The sequence below is a fragment of the Elgaria multicarinata genome, chromosome 13 (assembly GCF_023053635.1).
Source record: "Elgaria multicarinata webbii isolate HBS135686 ecotype San Diego chromosome 13, rElgMul1.1.pri, whole genome shotgun sequence".
Classification (NCBI taxonomy): Eukaryota; Metazoa; Chordata; class Lepidosauria; order Squamata; family Anguidae; genus Elgaria; species Elgaria multicarinata.
In genome coordinates, this window is record NC_086183.1 from 28382905 (window position 1) to 28401180 (window position 18276).

General features: G+C 52.6%; 2 protein-coding genes across 2 annotated transcripts in view; one reads left to right on the forward strand and one right to left on the reverse strand.

The window, feature by feature from the left end:
• MEGF8 (multiple EGF like domains 8) overlaps positions 1–14034 on the forward strand; it is a 58022-nt gene extending 43988 nt beyond the window's left edge. Inside the window, exons 34-43 of the mRNA XM_063140541.1 lie at positions 1462–1594; positions 2940–3150; positions 3782–3996; positions 5231–5438; positions 5828–5990; positions 8313–8505; positions 8620–8790; positions 9913–10043; positions 11388–11520; positions 12345–14034. Of these exons, the coding sequence (XP_062996611.1) occupies positions 1462–1594; positions 2940–3150; positions 3782–3996; positions 5231–5438; positions 5828–5990; positions 8313–8505; positions 8620–8790; positions 9913–10043; positions 11388–11520; positions 12345–13550 (2764 nt within the window). The 3' untranslated portion in view covers positions 13551–14034. The remainder of the gene's footprint in view (positions 1–1461; positions 1595–2939; positions 3151–3781; positions 3997–5230; positions 5439–5827; positions 5991–8312; positions 8506–8619; positions 8791–9912; positions 10044–11387; positions 11521–12344) is intronic.
• A 916-nt stretch (positions 14035–14950) lies between these two features.
• On the reverse strand, positions 14951–17773 carry LOC134408301 (cornifelin-like). The gene is made up of 3 exons (XM_063140542.1): positions 17229–17773; positions 16503–16639; positions 14951–15065 (listed from the first exon to the last, which is right to left on the reverse strand). The coding sequence occupies exons 1-3, from the start codon at positions 17344–17346 to the stop codon at positions 14976–14978; spliced, it is 345 nt and encodes a 114-aa protein (XP_062996612.1). The 5' UTR covers positions 17347–17773; the 3' UTR covers positions 14951–14975.
• Positions 17774–18276: the final 503 nt, after the last annotated feature.

Consider the following 18276-nt stretch of genomic DNA (forward strand, 5'->3'; position numbering starts at 1 on the left):
CCTATGAAAAGGAGGACCGGGTTCCTGTATCTTTAACAGTGGTGTAGAAAAGGGAATTTCAGTAGATGTCATTTGTATGCATGCAGCACCTGGTGAAATTCCCTCTTCCTCACAACAGTTAAAGCTGCAGGAGCTGTACTGGAGTGACCAGATACAAAAGAGGGCAGGGCTTTTGCAGCTTTAACTGTTGTGATGAAGAGGGACTTTCACCAGGTGCTGCATGCATGCAAATGACACCCACTGAAATTCTCTTTTCTACACAACTGTTAAAGATACAGGAGCCCGGTCCTCCTTTTCATAGGGTCAGCCTAGATGGGGATGAGAGAGAGGGGACTGTGTATGCTGCTAGTCCTTAGTGGAGGGAAGAATTGCGGGGGTGAGGGGCGTATTGGGAAATGCATCTTGGCACTGAGGGTAAGAAAAACGAGCGATTCCAGGGGATGAGGAAATGAGACGTGGGGGAGAAAGCCATCGGAGGATTGGCTTTCCATTTTGTTTTGAATTATTTTTTAATCTGTCCTTTATAATTCTTGCCAAAGAATCCTCAGGTTATTGTAACCTTTTCAGAGAGTGCGCAATTGTTAGCAAAGGGATTTCACTTTAGAATATTCCTGTTCCATTGAATTAGACACCCTTGGCTTCAGAAACTCCGAGGAAGACATCGATTCCTTTGAATTCCCAATTCTATCAAATAATTACATCTTGCACAAAGGCTCAGAACTTTCCATTAGTAACTTAATGTCTTTCGTTAGTGGTTTGGGATCATTCCTCTTGCTGATTCTTTCTCTAGATCCAGCGACTTAGCCAAATGAGATTTTCATCCAATTGAAACTTCATAACCATCTGTCATCTACTGAATTTGTAAACCCAACTGATTTAACGTTTAGAACTGTCAACTGATAGATGGCCGGGATCATTTACTGAGAACATTGTGCCACCTATTTTTAAACCTTTCATTATGATGCTTTTTTTAAAAAAAGAAGAAGAAGAAGAAGCCTTAACTCCCCAGTGATTCTCTTCTGTCTAGAACAGCCTTCCTCAACCTGGGGCGCTCCAGATGTGTTAGACTGCACCTCCCAGAATGCCCCAGCCAGCTGGCTGGGGCATTCTGGGAGGTGCAGTCCAACACATCTGGAGCGCCCCAGGTTAGGAAGGCTGGTCTAGAATAACCTACTAATGTTCCACTCCTCAGCCAATTCCATAATATTTAAAATGAAGTTGTTTCTTCTTCTCCTAGACTACATTACTTTGAAAACTCATTTCCCTATTTGTTGACTGTAGTTCTTCTTGACGGTGTGTTTCACTCCGATAAACCTTCATCTAAAGAACTTTGCACCCTTATTTTGAAATCCAGGAGGTTGAGAAGGATGATCCCATGGACTTTGCCCAGTAGGTAACGGGGAGTGATCAGCGGAGAGCTCTCCCATTGAACTCGATGGTGTCTCCTCTTTCCTTCTGCAGGCAGGGCTGTTCTTTTGGCGGGAGTTCCTGCTTCCCCACGCCAAGGTCAGCGGACGAATGCCGTCGGCTCAGAACCTGCAGCGAGTGCCTTGCCCAGCACCCTCGTGCCATGGCCCATAGCCTGGGCATTCCGGTGAGTAGCAGATTCGCCACATTCTGGCAGCCAGCCCTTTAAGAAGCAATGCTGCGGACCTCCTCCTGTCCCATCGTGTGTTGAGAGAGGTGCAGAGAGGCCGTACCGTAGCTTGCGGGTAGAACACAAACTTTGCATGCTGAAGGCCCCTGGTCTAATTCCTCTTATCTCCAGGTAAGGCTGGGAAAACTCCTTCCTGAAACCCTGGAGAGATGCTGCCAGTCAGTGTTGGCAATACCAGGCCAGATGGACCAAGGGTCCGACTTGGTACAGGGCAGTTTCCTATGTTCTGATGAGGGGGCTTCCTAGTGTGCTTTTGCAGTCGCTTTTCAGGAAGGGCTGTTGGGAGAAGGCCTTAGGATCATAGATCATAGAATCATAACAGTAGAGTTGGAAGGGGCCTCTAACGCCATCGAGTCCAACCCCCTCCTCAATGCAGGAATCTGCCTCAAAGCATCCCTGACAGATGGCTGTCCAGCTGCCTCTTGAAGGCCTCCAGTGTGGGAGAGCCCACCACCTCCCTAGGTAACTGGTTCCATTGTCATACTGCTCTAACAGTCAGGAAGTTTTTCCTGATGTCCAGCCGGAACCTGGCTTCCTGTTACTTGAGCCCATTATTCCGTGTCCTGCACTCTGGGATGATCATACTGTAGCACATAATAACATAAGTGCCCTGCTGGATCAGACCTGGGGCCATAGAATCATACGATAGTAGAGTTTATTTTATTTATTTATTTAATTACATTTATATACTGCCCCACAGCCGGAGCTCTCTGGGCGGTTCACAAAAGCTAAGGGTCCTATAAGGCCATCGAGTCCAACCCCCTGCTCATTCCATCTAGTCCTGCACTCTGTTCACACAGTGGCCAACCAGCTGTTGACCACGGACCCACAAAGCAGGACATGGTGCAGCAGCACCTTCCCACCCATGTTCCCCAGCAACTGGTGCACACTGGCTTACTGCCTCGGAGACTGAACCTGGCGCAACCTCTGCAGTTCCTGCCTCTTCCTGAAACGGATTGGAGAGAAGTGACAGGCACTGGGAAGTTCGAAAGGCCGCCTGGCATTCCAGCATGCCAGATGGAGATAGTTCTGAGAACAGGAGTGGTAAAAGGATGAACGACTAAGTTTGCAAGGCACTGAAGACCAGGCCATTGAATCTGTGTGCCAAAGACAAAAGCCTAACGTCACCTGCAGATCAGCTTCAGCAAAGTCAGACCACGCTGAGGCCCCGGGCGGCGGGTGCAGGGCAACGACGGCGGAGGTTGGGCAGGGTTGAGAACAGCTCGGTGCCAGCGCTTGGATGTTTAGCAACTCGTTTTTGATCCTGGTTTCTGCGCCCCAGGCCTTACCGCAGTGTAAATGGTGCACCAACTGCCCCGAGGGGGCCTGCATTGGCAGCACGGGCAGCTGCACTTCGGAGAACGACTGTCGCATCAACCAGCGCGAGATCTTCGTGGCCAGCAACTGCTCGGAGATCTCGTGCGAAGCCTCGGACTGCGCCAAGTGCACGGCTTCCGGGAAGTGCATGTGGACGCGGCAGTTCAAGCGCACCGGTGAGGGGCCGGCTGGGGTTTGAAGGGCGGGGGGGGGGGGGAAGTAACTAGCGTCTGCGCTTGGCAGGGAGAGGGAGGAGCTGAGAGGGTTGTGGGGAAGGGGCAGCACGGAGGGCAGAAGGCGGGAGAGTTCTTGGGAGCACGGAGGAGACGTGGGCCGAAGATGGGCAACTCTGGAATGACGGGCGAAGGGGTACGCTGGAGAGGTCGCAGAGGGTTCAGTGGTGGTTACATGACTAGAAAGTCGTTGGGTGGTTTTCCCCAGCTTGGGCCTTTCCGGATATCTTGGACTGCAACTCCCATCATTCCCATAGCCACTGGTCGTGCTGGTTGGGAATGATGGGCGTTGCCGTCCAACACAACTGCAGAACCACAGGTTGGGGAAGGCTGGTATAGGGCCCGACTGGGCCAGTCCAAGCAGCTTTGGTTCCCGAGAGCAAATACCTCCAGGCCCCACTCCTCGATCCCTGGCGGATGGTGCCGCAGGGGTCCGGTCTCTCTGCCCCTCGCCCTCTTCTGTCCTTAATGGCGCCAAACCTCTGACGCCGTGAGCGCCTGGTTTCCTGGCAGGAGGAGAAAGGCTTGGCTGTGAGGGCCGCCGCTATCGGCTCTTTTCTCGCCCGATGCCCAGGGGAGACCCGGCGCATCCTCAGTGTGCAGCCCACCTACGACTGGACCTGCTTCAGCCACTCGCTCCTCAACGTCTCCCCGATGCCCGTGGAGTCCTCGCCCCCGCTGGCCTGCCCCACGCCCTGCCACAACCACAGCACCTGCGCCAAGTGCCTGAGCTCCAAGGGGGCCGACGGGGGCTGGCAGCAGTGCGTCTGGAGTGTCAGCTTGCAGCAGGTAACCCCCGGGGGGTGGGGCAGAAGGGAGCGGACCCTTCAGATGGCTTCAGATGGCGCCATTCCCTACTCTGCGCAACATCCCCATATGCAGGCCTCCAGGGTTTTGTAAGTTGGGGGAAATTCAGGACAACGGACCTTTTTTCCTTTTAGTCCTTTATGCCTGGAAATCCAGCTCATAATCATGGGAGCGGGGCAGATCCCCTTAGCCTAATTTACTTAGATTGCAGAACGCAGACTACGGCTTGGAGGCTGGCAAACCATGGCTGCCTGCAAAGGCTTCTGGGTGAACGACTGCTTCTGCTTCTAAGCTAGCAAACTGTTATTTCCTTCTGTACCAGTCAGCAACATTCCTTTGTGTTATGGGAAAGAGGGTTCAAAAGCACAATTACCGTGATCTCATGAGAACAGCAGGTGTCTTATCTGTGTAGCCTGGTACTGTATCTGGAGGCTCTAGCAAGCAGACATTCCAGTCTTGCCATCCAATTAATAAGTGCACCTGGGTGAAGGGGATGCTTATGCGTGCCAAAGAAATGCCAAGCCGTGCCTTGTTTATCAACGACAACGTAGGGAATGTAGTATTTTAACGCCTATCAACTTACATTTTAAACTTTGCTGTTTTAATTCCATATTTTAACCTCTATCAATTTCTGCTGTGTGGTTTTATCCTGGTTGTGCTTTTTATATTGTATTTTGTATTTGTGTATTTAGATAGTTGGTTGTTTTTATGCTCTTCGTGAGTTTAATTTTTGTGAACCGCCCAGAGAGCTTTGGCTGTTGGGCGGTATAAAAATGTAATAAATAAATAAATAAATGAAGTAGACTTATGCTATGGATTCTTATGATGAGAAGAGCTGCTTTGTTATTAATCCCATGCAATTAATCACTTAAGCTTAACTTGGCAGCAATGCCAAGTTCTGTTATGCTACAATTGTTCTTGTGTCCAGGAGTGGGGGGGGGGGGCGTCCAGAGGTTGCCGCAGGATCTTCTGTGCAGGAAGCTTTCGCAGTCTGGTCCACTTTTATTGGGATATGCCTGAATGCGCTGAAATATGCCAATAAATTAGTCTCCTGTAAGCAAACCTGTGAGCCTGACTACTTTTGTCTCCTCGGTAACCCTGATCACAACCTGAAGCTCACGGCTGGAGCAGGAAAGATTGATACACAGGCTTGTGTATGTGTGTCGGCGGTTGGCCGGCGAGGTGTAACGTGCTCCCTCTCCTGCTGTCTCCGCAGTGTATGAGCCCCACCTACCTGCCCATGCGCTGCGCAGCTGGGATGTGCGGCCGGGTGCTGAGTGGGTCCGAGAGCTGCGCCCCGTCCTGCTCGCGTCTGCAGCAGTGCGCCCTCTGCATCCAGCAGCCCCGCTGTGGCTGGTGCGGCTTCAGGGGCGAGAACGGCAAAGGACGCTGTCTGGAGGGTGGCCGGAGCGGTCCTCGCCATGGTGTGTACTGAGCAGAACCTGGGCCTGGGCTTTCCGGGGTGTCTTCTCCAGGTGGTCTTGAGGAGGGCGGGTGGGAGGAGGGAGGGAGGGAGGGAGAGAACCGAGCAGCGAGGAGCAGAGTGCGGGTAGTTGCATGTGGCGCGAGGGACCAGCAGATCCCTGTTGCGAACGTCATGTTTCTGACTGTAAACCTCTTAGAATATTTTTTAAAGCACAGCATTGCATTGTCCGGGTCTGATGGGGCACGGCGCCTTTCTCCGTGGTCTGAAGCTGCCTGTTGCTGCCAGAGAGGATGATTCAGGGTAGTTGTGCTCTGGGTCTCTCTCTCTCTTCCCTTTTAGTAGCTCTGGCAGCTCATTTTTTTTCCTGTCCTTCCTGCACCCCTGCAGGGCTGTTGGAGTCGTGTGGCCTGAAGGCCGACTGGGCCTTCATGTCGTGTCCTCCGGAGAACGAGTGCTTGAACGGGCACCACGACTGCAACGAGACGCAGAATTGCAACGACCTGCCCCACGGCTACAAGTGCACGTGCAAGAACGGCTACATGCTGGACAAGTGAGTGCTCGGGAGCGCGGGATGTGGAGGGGGAAAGGGAGCGAGACGGGGGGGGGCTGTACAGGAGGGAAGCAGCGTCACTGCGGGTCGACAGAGCCCTGGCAACCCGACGCAGGGGAGCGCAGAAGCGTTTCATGCCCCCTTGGCCGCAGTTTTCATTTCTGGCTGGGAAGGGGCCAGAACCAAGCACGAAACCTCTGTCGTGATTTACTCTGCAACATGCCAACCAGAGATTTAAGTGAGCTGATGGTCTGTTGAACTCAGTGCACAGGGCATTTTAGGCATTGTATACATAGAATCATAGAATCGCAGAGTTGGAAGGGGCCTACAAGGCCATCGAGTCCAACCCCCTGCTCAATGCTGGAATCCACCCTAAAGCATCCCCGACAGATGGTTGTCCAGCTGCCTCTTGAAGGCCTCTAGTGTGGGAGAGCCCATAACCTCCCTAGGTAACTGATCCCATTGTTGCACTGCTCTAACAGTCAGGAAGTTTTTCCTGATCTCCAACCGGAATCTGGCTTCCTTTAACTTGAGCCCGTTATTCCGTGTCCTGCACTCTGGGAGGATCGAGAAGAGATCCTGGCCCTCCTCTGTGTGGCAACCTTTAAAGTATTTGAAGAGTGCTATCATATCTCCCCTCAATCTCCTCTTCTCCAGGCTAAACATGCCCAGTTCTTTCAGTCTCTCTTCATAGGGCTTTGTTTCCAGACCCCTGATCATCCTGGTTGCCCTCCTCTGAACACGCTCCAGCTTGTCTGCGTCCTTCTTGAATTGTGGAGCCCAGAACTGGACACAATACTCTAGATGAGGCCTAACCAGGGCCGAATAGAGGGGAACCAGTACCTCACGTGATTTGGAAGCTATACTTCTATTAATGCAGCCCAAAATAGCATTTGCCTTTCTTGCAGCCATATTGCACTGTTGGCTCATATTCAGCTTGCGATCTACAACAATTCCAAGATCCTTCTCGTTTGTAGTATTGCTGAGCCAAGTATCCCCCATCTTATAACTGTGCCTTTGGTTTCTATTTCCTAAATGTAGAACTTGGCATTTATCCCTATTAAATTTCATCCTGTTAAATTATAATTATAATAACTGACATGGACCCATTCCAGGTCTCAACTTCTCTCAACTATAGACTTGCAGAAGCCTTATTGGGGCGTTTGGTCTGTGTGGATACCGAACGCTTGAAGGGGCTTCCAAGAATGTGCCTCGCTAGCCCAGCCTCATAGATGTTAATGCGCATTCCAGCCACGTCTCCTGGGTGATGTGCAGTCAACATCGGTCTGAAGGAGACCTCTGTGTGTCCCAATAGAGGTGCATAGGGCTCCCTCCGTGGGGATGCAAACCCATGATAGACCAGGGTTTGTGACCCTACGGAGGGAGCCCTATGTGTTTATATCCATATGTGGATAGGGCCCCCTTCAGAGAGATGACAGTTGAGCATTGACCAGAGGCTGTGACATCAGCGTCAAGCAGGCAAGGCTAAACAGGCTCATTCTCAGAAGCTCTTGCGCACCTGAACTGGTGTGTAGTCTGTGCCTGTCTTCAGGTTCTTTTAGACCAGCTGTCTCCACCCTGGTGTCCTTCGGATGTTTTGAGCAACAGCCTCCACCATCCTCAGTCACCACAGAGTCCCCAATTATAGATATAAAAACCACACCCTTATTTTGGGCTGGCCCCATTTCTCTTCCAAACCAATAGGCACTGGACTACCCCAGTTTGCTATGGGAGGGCCTGCTTGCTAACCCACTCTCTTGAGTGTCTCTACATTAAGGGAAATCGTGTTTTTTACCCAGGACTTTTGTGCTTCCTGGTTCTTTGGCACGATTGTTATGGGCTGCATTAAACAGAAGGAGAGGGGCAACAAGGGGTTTGAATGAAATACTTCCCCTCCGTTCAGTTCCACTGAGTTCTATTGAAACAGCACCATCTTGTGGCACACGATCCCGCTGTTTCCCAGATATTACCACTTTAAAAGCGGTTCTTTTTATCTCGGGATTTCCGGAGCATTCTTTGGGAGACGTCCTGGTTGCTGACAACGTCATGAAATCGACCTGAACACTTCTGTGAGTCGCCAGTCACAAGCCGTGCAATAAACCACTTGTTTAGAGGAGTCCTCTGTCTGGGGAAAAGCGTTTGGGAGTGTATAGAAAAACAATAGAATAGCAGAGTTGGAAGGGGGGCCTACAGGGCCAACTTCCAGATGGTTCACTGGGGGTGTCACACAATTTGGGTGCAAACTGTGAGCTTGCGCACCAGAAGCCGTGCTGTTAACTTTGCCGCGGGTGACGGTGACCTGGGACTCGTCCTTCCTTGCAGCGCTACGGGGCTGTGCAAGCCAGTGTGTGAGCAGGGCTGTGTGAACGGGACCTGCGTGGAGCCCAACGCGTGCCAGTGTCACTTCGGTTACGTGGGGCAGAACTGCTCGGTGGAATGCCAGTGCAACAAGCACAGCAATTGCCAGGGCGTGGAGGCGCAGGATCAGTGCCTGCAGTGCTTCAACAACACCATGGTGAGGCCGGGAGCTGGTGGCGTGGCGGGGGATATCGGAGCGACCCACCAACGCAAACCCTCCGTTGGCTTCCCACGTGCTGCTGATCGCTTCCCCTCCGCCTCTTCTACTTAGGGGCAGCATTGTGAGAAATGCCAGCCGCTCTTTGTGGGCTCAGCCCTGAACGGGGGCTCCTGCCGCCCCTGCCACGCTTTCTGCCGGGGGAACAGCAACGTGTGCATCACACGGGAGGAGTACGAGAGAGCCAACCAGGATCCTGCTCGCTTCCCGCTGGAGCCGGCCTCGGTGAGTGACGGGAACCGGGCTGGGGGTAGCAGAGAGAGCTGGCCACGACTCTCCAAAGTGGGTATCTTGTTGGGCAGCAGCTGTCAGGACTAGGGTGACCCTATGAAAAGGAGGACAGGGTTCCTGTATCTTTAACAGTTGAATAATAAAGCGGATTCCAGCAGGTGTCGTTTGTATATATGGAGAACCTGGTGAAATTCCCTCTTCATCACAACAGTTAAAGATACAGGAGCAGTGCCCTCTTTTGTATCTGGTCAAGAGGGCAGGGCTCCTGCAGCTTTAACTGTTGTGACGGAGAGGGAATTTCACCAGATGCAACACGCATACAAATGACACCTGCTAAATTCGCTTTATTATTCAACTGTGAAAGACACAGGAACCCTGTCCTCCTTTTCATAGGGTCACCCTAGTCAGGACAAGTTGGCGTAGAGGGGGTTTGTGCAACCACGTTCTTCACAACATAAAGTAGACCTTGGAACCTTCATTGGGTGCCATCGGTTTACATCACGTCGTAATCGGGAAATGAATTACTCGTGTGCAGTAGGCTTACGGCGTGAGTGATGCCCAGAACTGGTCTTTGCTGGCAGTCCTTTGCCTGCACGTAGTGAGAGAGATACGCGGGCATTTGCCACAAGTCGTGGTCTGCGCAGTGGCTGCGTTTGCACAGAATAAGCCAGTACGAATGCTGTTCCCTGCATGGGAAAAAAAAGGTCAACGTTGTTGGAAAAAGGTGATGACGTAGGGCCCTTTGCCTTACCCATGATATGTTTCCCCGTTCTATTTTGAAGCTTGTTTTTGCAAGGAAGTTAATTTTTAAAATGGGAATTGCTCACGATTCTAATAAAACACAGGGGCTGTGACTGGGACACCAGATCAAGAGCAACCAGCTGTCTTTCATTCAGCCAGAGATTGAGCGTGACTTTCCGCCACATTTTCAGGGCGACGGAGATGAGATCAGCGCGTTATTTTATTTATTACGTCTTTGTTTTGCCCAATCGCCGAAGCTCTCTGGGCAGTTGCACCGTAGCGGCCTCGTCTACGCATGGCGGCATTGGTGGGGGGAGGGCGGGGCAGCGTTGCTTCCGTGGCCTCCCTGCCTCACCCCTCCTCGCCTCCCCACAGATCCCCAAATGGGTGGCGGAAGGGCCAGCGGAGGAGGCAGCCGTGTGCGTGAACTGCCAGAACAACAGCTTCGGGGAGAAATGCGAGAGCTGCCTGCACGGCTACTTCCTGCTGGAGGGGAAGTGCACCAAGTAAGGCAACTCACTGCCACAAGACGTGGTGATGGCCACCCATTTAGGTGGCTTTAAAACGGGGGGGTGGATAAATTCCTGGAGGCGAAGGCCATCAATGGCTACTAGCCCTGAGGGTCGTGTGCTATTCTCCAGTATTCGAGGCAGTAAGTCTGTGTGCACCAGTTGCTGGGGAACATGGGCGGGAGGGTGCTGTTGCACCATGTCTTGCTTGTTGGTCCCTGGCCGATGGCTGGTTTGCCACTGCGTGAACCAAGTGCTGGACTAGATGGACCCTCGGTCTGATCCAGCATCAGGGCTCTTCTGATGTTCTTAAGTTTTGGGCACATCTCTTTGGCCAGACCACCACTGTAATGCGGCTCCCAACAGTGCATAGTTAAATTATGGAACTCACTACCACAGGATGTAGTGATGGCCACCCATTTAGATGGCTTTAAAAAGGGGTTGGATAAATTCCTGGAGGCAAAGGCCATCAATGGGTACTAGCCCTGATGGTTGTATGCTATTCTCCAGTATTCGAGGTAATAAGCCTGTGTGCACCAGTTGTTGGGGAACATGGGCAGGAGGGTGCTGTTGCACTGTGTCCTGCTTGTTGGTCCCTGGCCAACGGGGACCAACAAGAGTTCTGGACTAGATGGACCCCCGGTCTGATCCAGCAGGGCACTTCTGATGTTCTTAACCGGAGGAGAAGCCTTCGTTCCGACCCTTGTCCAGATGAAGCACGGTGTCCGTGTGGGCAGGCGCTGGCCTGAGCCACCCAACACACATCAGCGTGTGTTGCTGAACAGTGGATTTCTGGTGCCCTCTGAATAAAGCCCTGGAGCCTGCTGGGTTGGTGGCGTGGTGTTAAAAGGTTCTGGGCAAGGAAAGGTGTAAACATCCGCCCCAGAGGGATTGCAAGGGCTCTTCCACAGGCACAGCCTTGCAGGGGCGGAGTGGCGCGAAAGAGGGGTCGAAACATAACTTCTATACTGGCATCAACGCCTTTTAAATGCAGTTTGTTTCTTGCGAAGGGAGGGAGCTTTGCAAGACACTCATTGTACCCCAGTGGACTCAAGCTCCCCCCATCGTTTTTATTGGGGGAGGGGCATTTTTCATTGGCTTTCCCTAGACAATCCTTTGCTGTCCCCCGTCCTCCTTTGCAAAAGTCGTCCATGCAGAAGTAAAGTCTGACTTGGTGGTTCACGTGACGTCCGAGATTGCTCCATGCTACGAGCGTTCTGTTTCTGCCGCCCTCCTCCCTGCCTCCCTTAGCATGAGCCTCGGTGTGGATCCCAGGGCCGGGGTGTGGTGGGAGTAGTGCAGGTCTCGCCCATAATCCCCCCTCCCTCCCTCCTTTCTCAGGTGCCAGTGTAACGGCCACGCAGACACTTGCAACGAGCTGGATGGGACCGCCTGCCCCTGCCAGAACAACACGGAGACGGGAGGTTGTCAGAACAGCGCCCAAGCCGACAAAAAGGACTGTTACAAACAACAGGTAAGGGCTGGTGCTTTGGTCGCAGAAGGCCAGGTCTTGGCAGGGATGGGGCTGGCCAGAGAGGGACAGGAAATGAAAGACAACAGCAGTTAAGATACGGAAGGTAGTGAATCGTGTAGAGAAAAGGGCACACAGTCAATCAGGAAGTTCTCCTGTGCAAACCCCACTACAATAAAGGGAACCTGTGCCAGGTCATCTGTGCCATGGGGACAAATCTCTCTCTCTCTCTCTCTCTCTCTCTCTCTCTCTCTCTCTCTCTCTCTCTCTCTCACACACACACACACACACACACACACACACACACACACACACACACACAGCATCTGAAGACCATTCGTGAAATTGACTGGCAGTAAGTTTCAGGCAAATAAAAGGCAATACACTTTGACACAGCACATAAATAACCCCCTGGAGGGGGGTCTATTGCCCCAGGATGTTGCGATAGCCAATGATGTAGAAATGGCTGGATTTGAGGGTGTGGATCTTGTGGGGGTCGGTGATGACCACGGTTTTTTAAAAGTTGGGTAGTCTTGATAGGAAAAAAAAAATGGGGCCCATTTTATGCTGCAAGCACAGAAGGTGCATGGAACGTGGGTGCGGTACATCTCTAGAACCTGCAGTACCCCAGGCCCCATCCATTGACTAGAAGAAACAGAATAACTTAAGCATTTTGGTAAATAAGAGAAACTGGACGGAGTTGTTTTGTTTGCATTACTTACAAAGGGTTCAGAATTTTGTTGGGAGGAAGGAGTCCTAAGGTCTCTTGCGCAGCCCGCCAAACCTGCTAAATTGTCTGCCTTTTCCTGTCCGTCCGTCCCCAACAGTGTGCCAAGTGCCGTGAGTTTTTCCACGGGAACCCCGTGGGTGGCCACCAGTGCTACCGGCTGATCATCGTGGACCAAGAGAGCTGCTTTGACCCGACCTCGCAGCTCAACTGCTTCCACGAGCCCAACATCAAGAACCTGCCACTCGGGCGCTCCGTCTTCTTCGGCGTCCAGCCCAAATTCACCAACGTGGACATCCGCATCACCATTGACGTGACCTTCGGCGGCGTGGACGTCTACATCTCCACCTCCTACGAGACGTTCGTTGTGGACGTAGACCGGGTCACGGGCGTCCACTCGGTGCGCGTCGTGCCGCCGGGCGACGAAGCGGCGGGGCGCGGCGGTGGCGTAACCAATGGCAGCCAGTCCTCCCCGCTCGTGAGAGAGGCGCGTACCCACGGTCTCATCACCTACATCACTGTGCGGGAGCAGCACGCCGTGCTGGTTGTGCGAGGCGTCCGCGACCGCGTGGTCATCACCTACCCCCACGAGATCCACGCCCTCAAATCCAGCCGTTTCTACGTCATCCTGCTGGGCGTCGGGGGCACCGGCCCCAACGTCACGGAGTCGCAGGGGCTGCTCTTCTTCCGTCAAGACCAGGCCCACATCGACCTCTTCGTCTTCTTCTCCGTCTTCTTCTCCTGCTTCTTCCTCTTCCTCTCGGTCTGCGTCCTGCTCTGGAAAGTCAAGCAGTTCCTGGACCTGAGGCACGAGCAACGGCGCCACCTGCAGGAAATGACCAAGATGGCCAGCCGGCCCTTTGCCAAAGTCACCATCTACTTCGAGCCGGACGCCCTGGGTGCTGCCGCGGAGCTCGTCTTCCTCCCGGCGCGCCCTCACAAGCACCCCGCCCTGGCCGCCGCCCAGCCTCTGCCCAGCCGCCTGAAGCCCTACCACGAGGTGCCCTACCCCGTCGCCCACTTCCGGCGCTCAGAGCCCTTCCTCTCTCACCTGATGGGCTACTCTTACTCCAGCTTCCGCGTGGGGCCGATTACCCTGGAGCCTACGGACGACGGCATGGCCGGGGTGGCCACCGTGCTCTTCCAGCTGCCGGGAGGGCTGCAGGCCCCCAACCGGGCGTGCCTGGGCTCGGCCCTCGTCACCCTGCGCCACAACCTCCAGGACTACTGCAGCAGCAGCCACGGTGCCAGCAGCTCGCGCAAGGGCCTCCTCAGCCACGAGAACCTCACGAGCATGTCCCTATGAGCCGCTGGGGGTGCTCTGCCACGCTCGGAAAGGGACGACGGATCTCCTTGGTTCCGGCGGCCTCGCGGAGGGGGCTGAGAAGGGGCAGGAGGCGGCGCCTGGACCTCCACGTTGCTCGCTGGGGCTTCGGAAGGCACCTCCAACTATCCTGTCACGAGCGCAGACGATGCCACCAGAGGGAGCTGCTCTGCCTGTGCTTCTCAAACGCGGCAGGGTGGACCGGGCTGCTCTGCTCACGCTTGTTGGCGCCTGCTCCCTCCCTGTCTTCTTTCCAGAGGTTTTGGAGCTGCACAGGGATAGGTGGACAGTCCTTCGCCAGCGGTGCCCTACAAGGGCCGGCCGAAATGACAATCAGCCCAGCCAGTCTACGTAAGGTCAAGGGCGCGTTTGTCAACCGTGGGGGCAGGGGGGGATCGATGCCTCTCAGTGTCGTTCATTAAGTATCGTTCAAACTTTCTTTCTTTTTTAAACACCTTCTGTTCCATTTTTTTTTTGGTTTTGTTCTGTTCCGATGCCCCAAGACCACCACGCACGCACGCACACACACTCACACGCACGCACACACGCAGGCACAGGCCCTCAAAAGGCAATAAAGACGATTCTCTGGCAATGTTGTCTTCCTGGGTCAAATAGCCAAGCTCCATCTGCAGAAACAAGTGCGAAAACGCTTTTCCTGGACTGTACCGGTTCAGTCTGTCGGAAGGAGGGTTCAGGATTGAAAAACCCTCCCAGCACCTATACAACTTATCGTGCCAGAGAGAAGTTTTCTTGGCAAGTCTGCGCTCTGACATGCGGTTTTCTTAGCCAAGCGAGTTTTTATGTGAGCACCCTCACACCTGCTTCCTTCCCCCACACTCCAGCTTCCAACTAGTGCAGCCTAGGAAAAGTTTTAGCACTTGGTTCTTCCGAGATAAACTGCTCGTCCCCTTTTTTGTTCAGCACCTTGACAATCACGCCCCAAATCTGCCTCATCGCAGCACCGGGGCAGTTTATCTTTTATGAAAACCACTCTTTGACTCCATTGCTCGGTGCCAGTTGAAGGATCCAATTCCTTGCTGCTGAATTGACCACAGATGTATTTACCCCTATATTTTTATTTAAGATGCCAGCTGCCTCCTTTGTATATGTCCAGATGTAGTACAGATGTGAGAAGGAAGTTCTGGCTGTGCTTGGTTCATCGGTTAAGCAACACCTGAAGCGAGCTGCTAAGAGTCCAGACTTCCTGGTTCTGAAATGGCTGCGGTTCCAGGACCAGCGTGGTCCCTGGCTTGGCTGGACCCCCAACCCAGCCTAGCATTTGCTACAAAACTTCCCTGGGAAGAAACGGCAAGTCACTCAGTTCATTCTGGGCACGTGAGCAACTCTCCTGGGCATGAAGGAGCAGCCAGCCAGCCAGTGGGGGGGCGGGGGCAGCTCAAAAGGAGGCTAACACGGGCTCTTCAACTCTCGTGCCAGCTGGCAAAGAGCACAGGGACAGCAGAAGCAGAAAACGCACCAGTCATTGCACACACAGCCCTGGGAAAGAGAAGACGGCTCTGCATTAGGGCGATCTTACAATCATTCATGCTCTGTGGCTGCTACTCTTTTCCGGCTCCCAGCACCTCCCTACTTTCTCTGATTAAAGATGAAAAACAGCCGATGTATTCTACCAACTTAAACCTGGCTCAGCAGTCATTCCCTTTTCAGTTCTGTGGGGTGGGCTCTAGTGTTCTCTTACCAGAGAATTCTCAGCCTCCTCCTTTTAAACTAGTTCCCAGAAGTGGGCAGGCAGGCAGGGGAAATACGACAAAGTATGGACAGTTAAATAGGTATTGTGAACTTGCCCCCATATAGTCCTGAGGACATCCCAGCATACCTCTTGCCTGAGTCCTTTCCACTAGAAGCCTCCTCTGATAAAGCTGTATCCAAACCAGCAATCCTTTTACTCCCTCACAAATAGAGGTATGTTATGGGGTTGCTGTACCTAGAGGTGACTGCTGCACTTTACCTCGGGGTATTGCAATATAGAGCCTCATGTGGCGCAGAGCAGTAAAGCAGCAGTTTCTGCAGCTGAAACTCTCCCCACGGCCTGAGTTCGATCCCAGCGGAAGCTGGTTTCAGGCAGCCGGCTCGGGTCGACTCAGCCTTCCATCCTCCCGAGGTTGGTAAAATGAGTGCCCAGTTAGCTGGGGGAAAGGTAATAACGGCCAGGGAAGGCAACGGCAAACCACCCCACTATATAAGGCCTGCCAAGAAAACGTCAGCGAAAGCTAGCGTCCCTCCAAGAATCAGTAATGACTCAGTGCTTGCACGAGAGGTTCCTTTCCTTTCCTTTCCTTACTTCTGATGGGCTAGAGCTACTCCAGAGAATCTGCAAGAGGGGAGACGGACGCCTCCCTCTAGCAAATGACAGGGAGCAGCAACAGCCTCTGTGGGGCAGAGTTCTGATGTCTGCCATGTTGTTATTATTATTATTATTTATTACATTTCTATACCACCCCATAGCCAAAGCTCTCTGGGTGGCTTACAAAGACTCAAACATTCAACATTAAAAATTGATCTACAAAATTTAAATCCATAGAAGCATAAAAATAGACAACATATAAAGACAAAATACATTTAAAAACAACTTTAAATTCTCAGCTAGGCCTAAAAATAGATCTGGGCTCAATTAAAAACTCAACATATGCTGCTAAATGCCTGGGAGAAAAGTCTTGACCAGGCGCCGAAAAGATAATGTTGGCAGCAGATGGGCCTCATAGGGGAGATCATTCCATAATTGAGGGGCCACCAGTGAGAAGGCCCTCTCCCTTGTTGTCATCCTCCGAGCTTCCCTCGGAGTAGGCACCCGGAGGAGGACCTTAGACGTTAAATGCCACAGAAATGCACGCATGGCTGGAGACATCACTTTAGCTAGTAGACAAGTGCTGATTGGATTGTTCACAGAAGTCCTCTAGGAAATGGAGCCGGTACCTTTATGCGCAGCTGTTCTCGCAGGCCTGTCCGCATGGCTACAAGAGCCCCTGGCAGATAGGGGACACAGCAGCACTCCCCGTAATCTACAGCCACCTTGCAAGCAAGGATGCATGGAATAATGAGACCGCAGGCACCTGGTGGAGGCAGGGGATAGAGAGGAGGGCTTCAATTGGTGAAGGCGCTGACCGGACTGAGCCCTGAGCCCTGTTTTCAGCCCCAGTGCTCAGCCCTAGACTACAATATATTATTTATTTATTGCATTTATATCCCACCTTTTTTCCTGCAAGGAACCCAAGGCGGCGTACATAATCCTCCTCCTCTCCACTTTATCCTCACAACAACCCTGTGAAGTGGGTTGGGCTGAGAGTCTGTGACTGGCCCAAAGTCACCCAGCGGGTTCCCATGGCCGAGTGGAGACTGGAACCCAGATCTCCCAGCAACCAGTCCAACACTCTAGCCACTGCACCACACTGCGAGTACCTTCGATTTGACTAATCCTTCATCCAGGTAAATACGTGAATTCAAGACAGGCTTGAGCACCTCTACAAAAGGGGATGAGTTGGAGGAGGAAGGTGTGTGGTGCCCATTTCTCCCCTATACAGGAAGTGGTGCCTACAGTGGGTGCCCAACGCAGCAGGAGGATGGCTTTGCTGCAAAGTAGGAACGCAACGCAGGACACAAACACATACACCCAACGCACGACGTCCAGCCCCCAACACTTACAGATGGTGGTGTCAGAAGAGCAGTCCAGTAGGTCCGTTTTCCAATCCCTGCATGGCGATGGGCTGCACCTGCTGACCGCTGCCGGCTGAGTGACCACAGGACAGGGTTGGAAAGCCATGAAGGGCGATGCGCTGGGAAGAGAAGGCACTCGGAGAACGGCAGGGAGGTGTCCCAAGCTTCCAACTCCTAAATGGTGTGGCACTTCCAATGGCCAGGATCCAGTTTTCTGCTGCTTTCCCTGTCAAATCTCCCCAGGAAAGAGGTGCCTCCCCTCAAATTAATAGAACACCTTGGAGGCATTTGCAAATCCTTGCATCTGGCGTGTGATGCTCCTGTAATGATGGGAGACGGTGGGGCTGGGTCCACTCATGAAAGGGACAACGTTCTTGCAAGGAATCCAGAGGCTCATTTCTAGGTGGCTCCTCCTGCTGTTTTAGACTGGGTGGCGGAGAAAGCAATAGGCTTAAATAGGAGGCGAGAGGCTGGGAGTGACTTGCTCCTAGAGAAAGTAGGTGTGTAAGTATGAACTGCCTGACTCAGGAACTTTTTTCTGCTGAATTCAGTCCATGGGTATCTTCAGTGGTTACTTCTTTTCAAAAGGGCGTGCCAAGGCTTGAAAGGCTCTGGAAGCTCTGCTCCCTAAACCCAAATGTATCAGGATAAGCTGCATCTAATTAATGGGAATGAGAAAAAGATTTAGTTCTCAGAAGCACAGTTGCTGCACGCCAAGCTAGTAGATGGCATTACATGATGAAAGGCCTAAGCAGATGGTCCAGGATCTCTCTTAAATGGGATGGCTCAAAAGCAGCGTCCATTGTGATACACACCAGGGATCAAGATCGGTTGCAATGTGACCACGAATGGGTTTGAATTTGAATGGCTGGAAAGTTGCACGTTTTTTGTAAAAAAGGAAGTGGACCACACATCAGGACAGCCATAATGTGCATATGCAAAAAGCTTTGCACGCCTGCATTGAATTGCAAAAAGTGTGTGTGAACAAGCAGAATAAGGAACTGAGAGCTACTAACTTCAGCCTCCTGTGTACTAG

Excerpts from the sequence above, each read along its gene's own strand:
- LOC134408301 (XM_063140542.1), bottom strand. The coding sequence starts at position 17,346 with ATGGCTTTCCAACCCTGTCCTGTGGTCACTCAGCCGGCAGCGGTCAGC. Across the intron at positions 16,640-17,228 it reads CTCTTCTGACACCACCATCT|GTGCCTGCGGTCTCATTATT; the intron begins GTAAGTGTTGGG and ends TGCCTCCACCAG. Across the intron at positions 15,066-16,502 it reads GAGAACAGCTGCGCATAAAG|GGCTGTGTGTGCAATGACTG; the intron begins GTACCGGCTCCA and ends TCTCTTTCCCAG.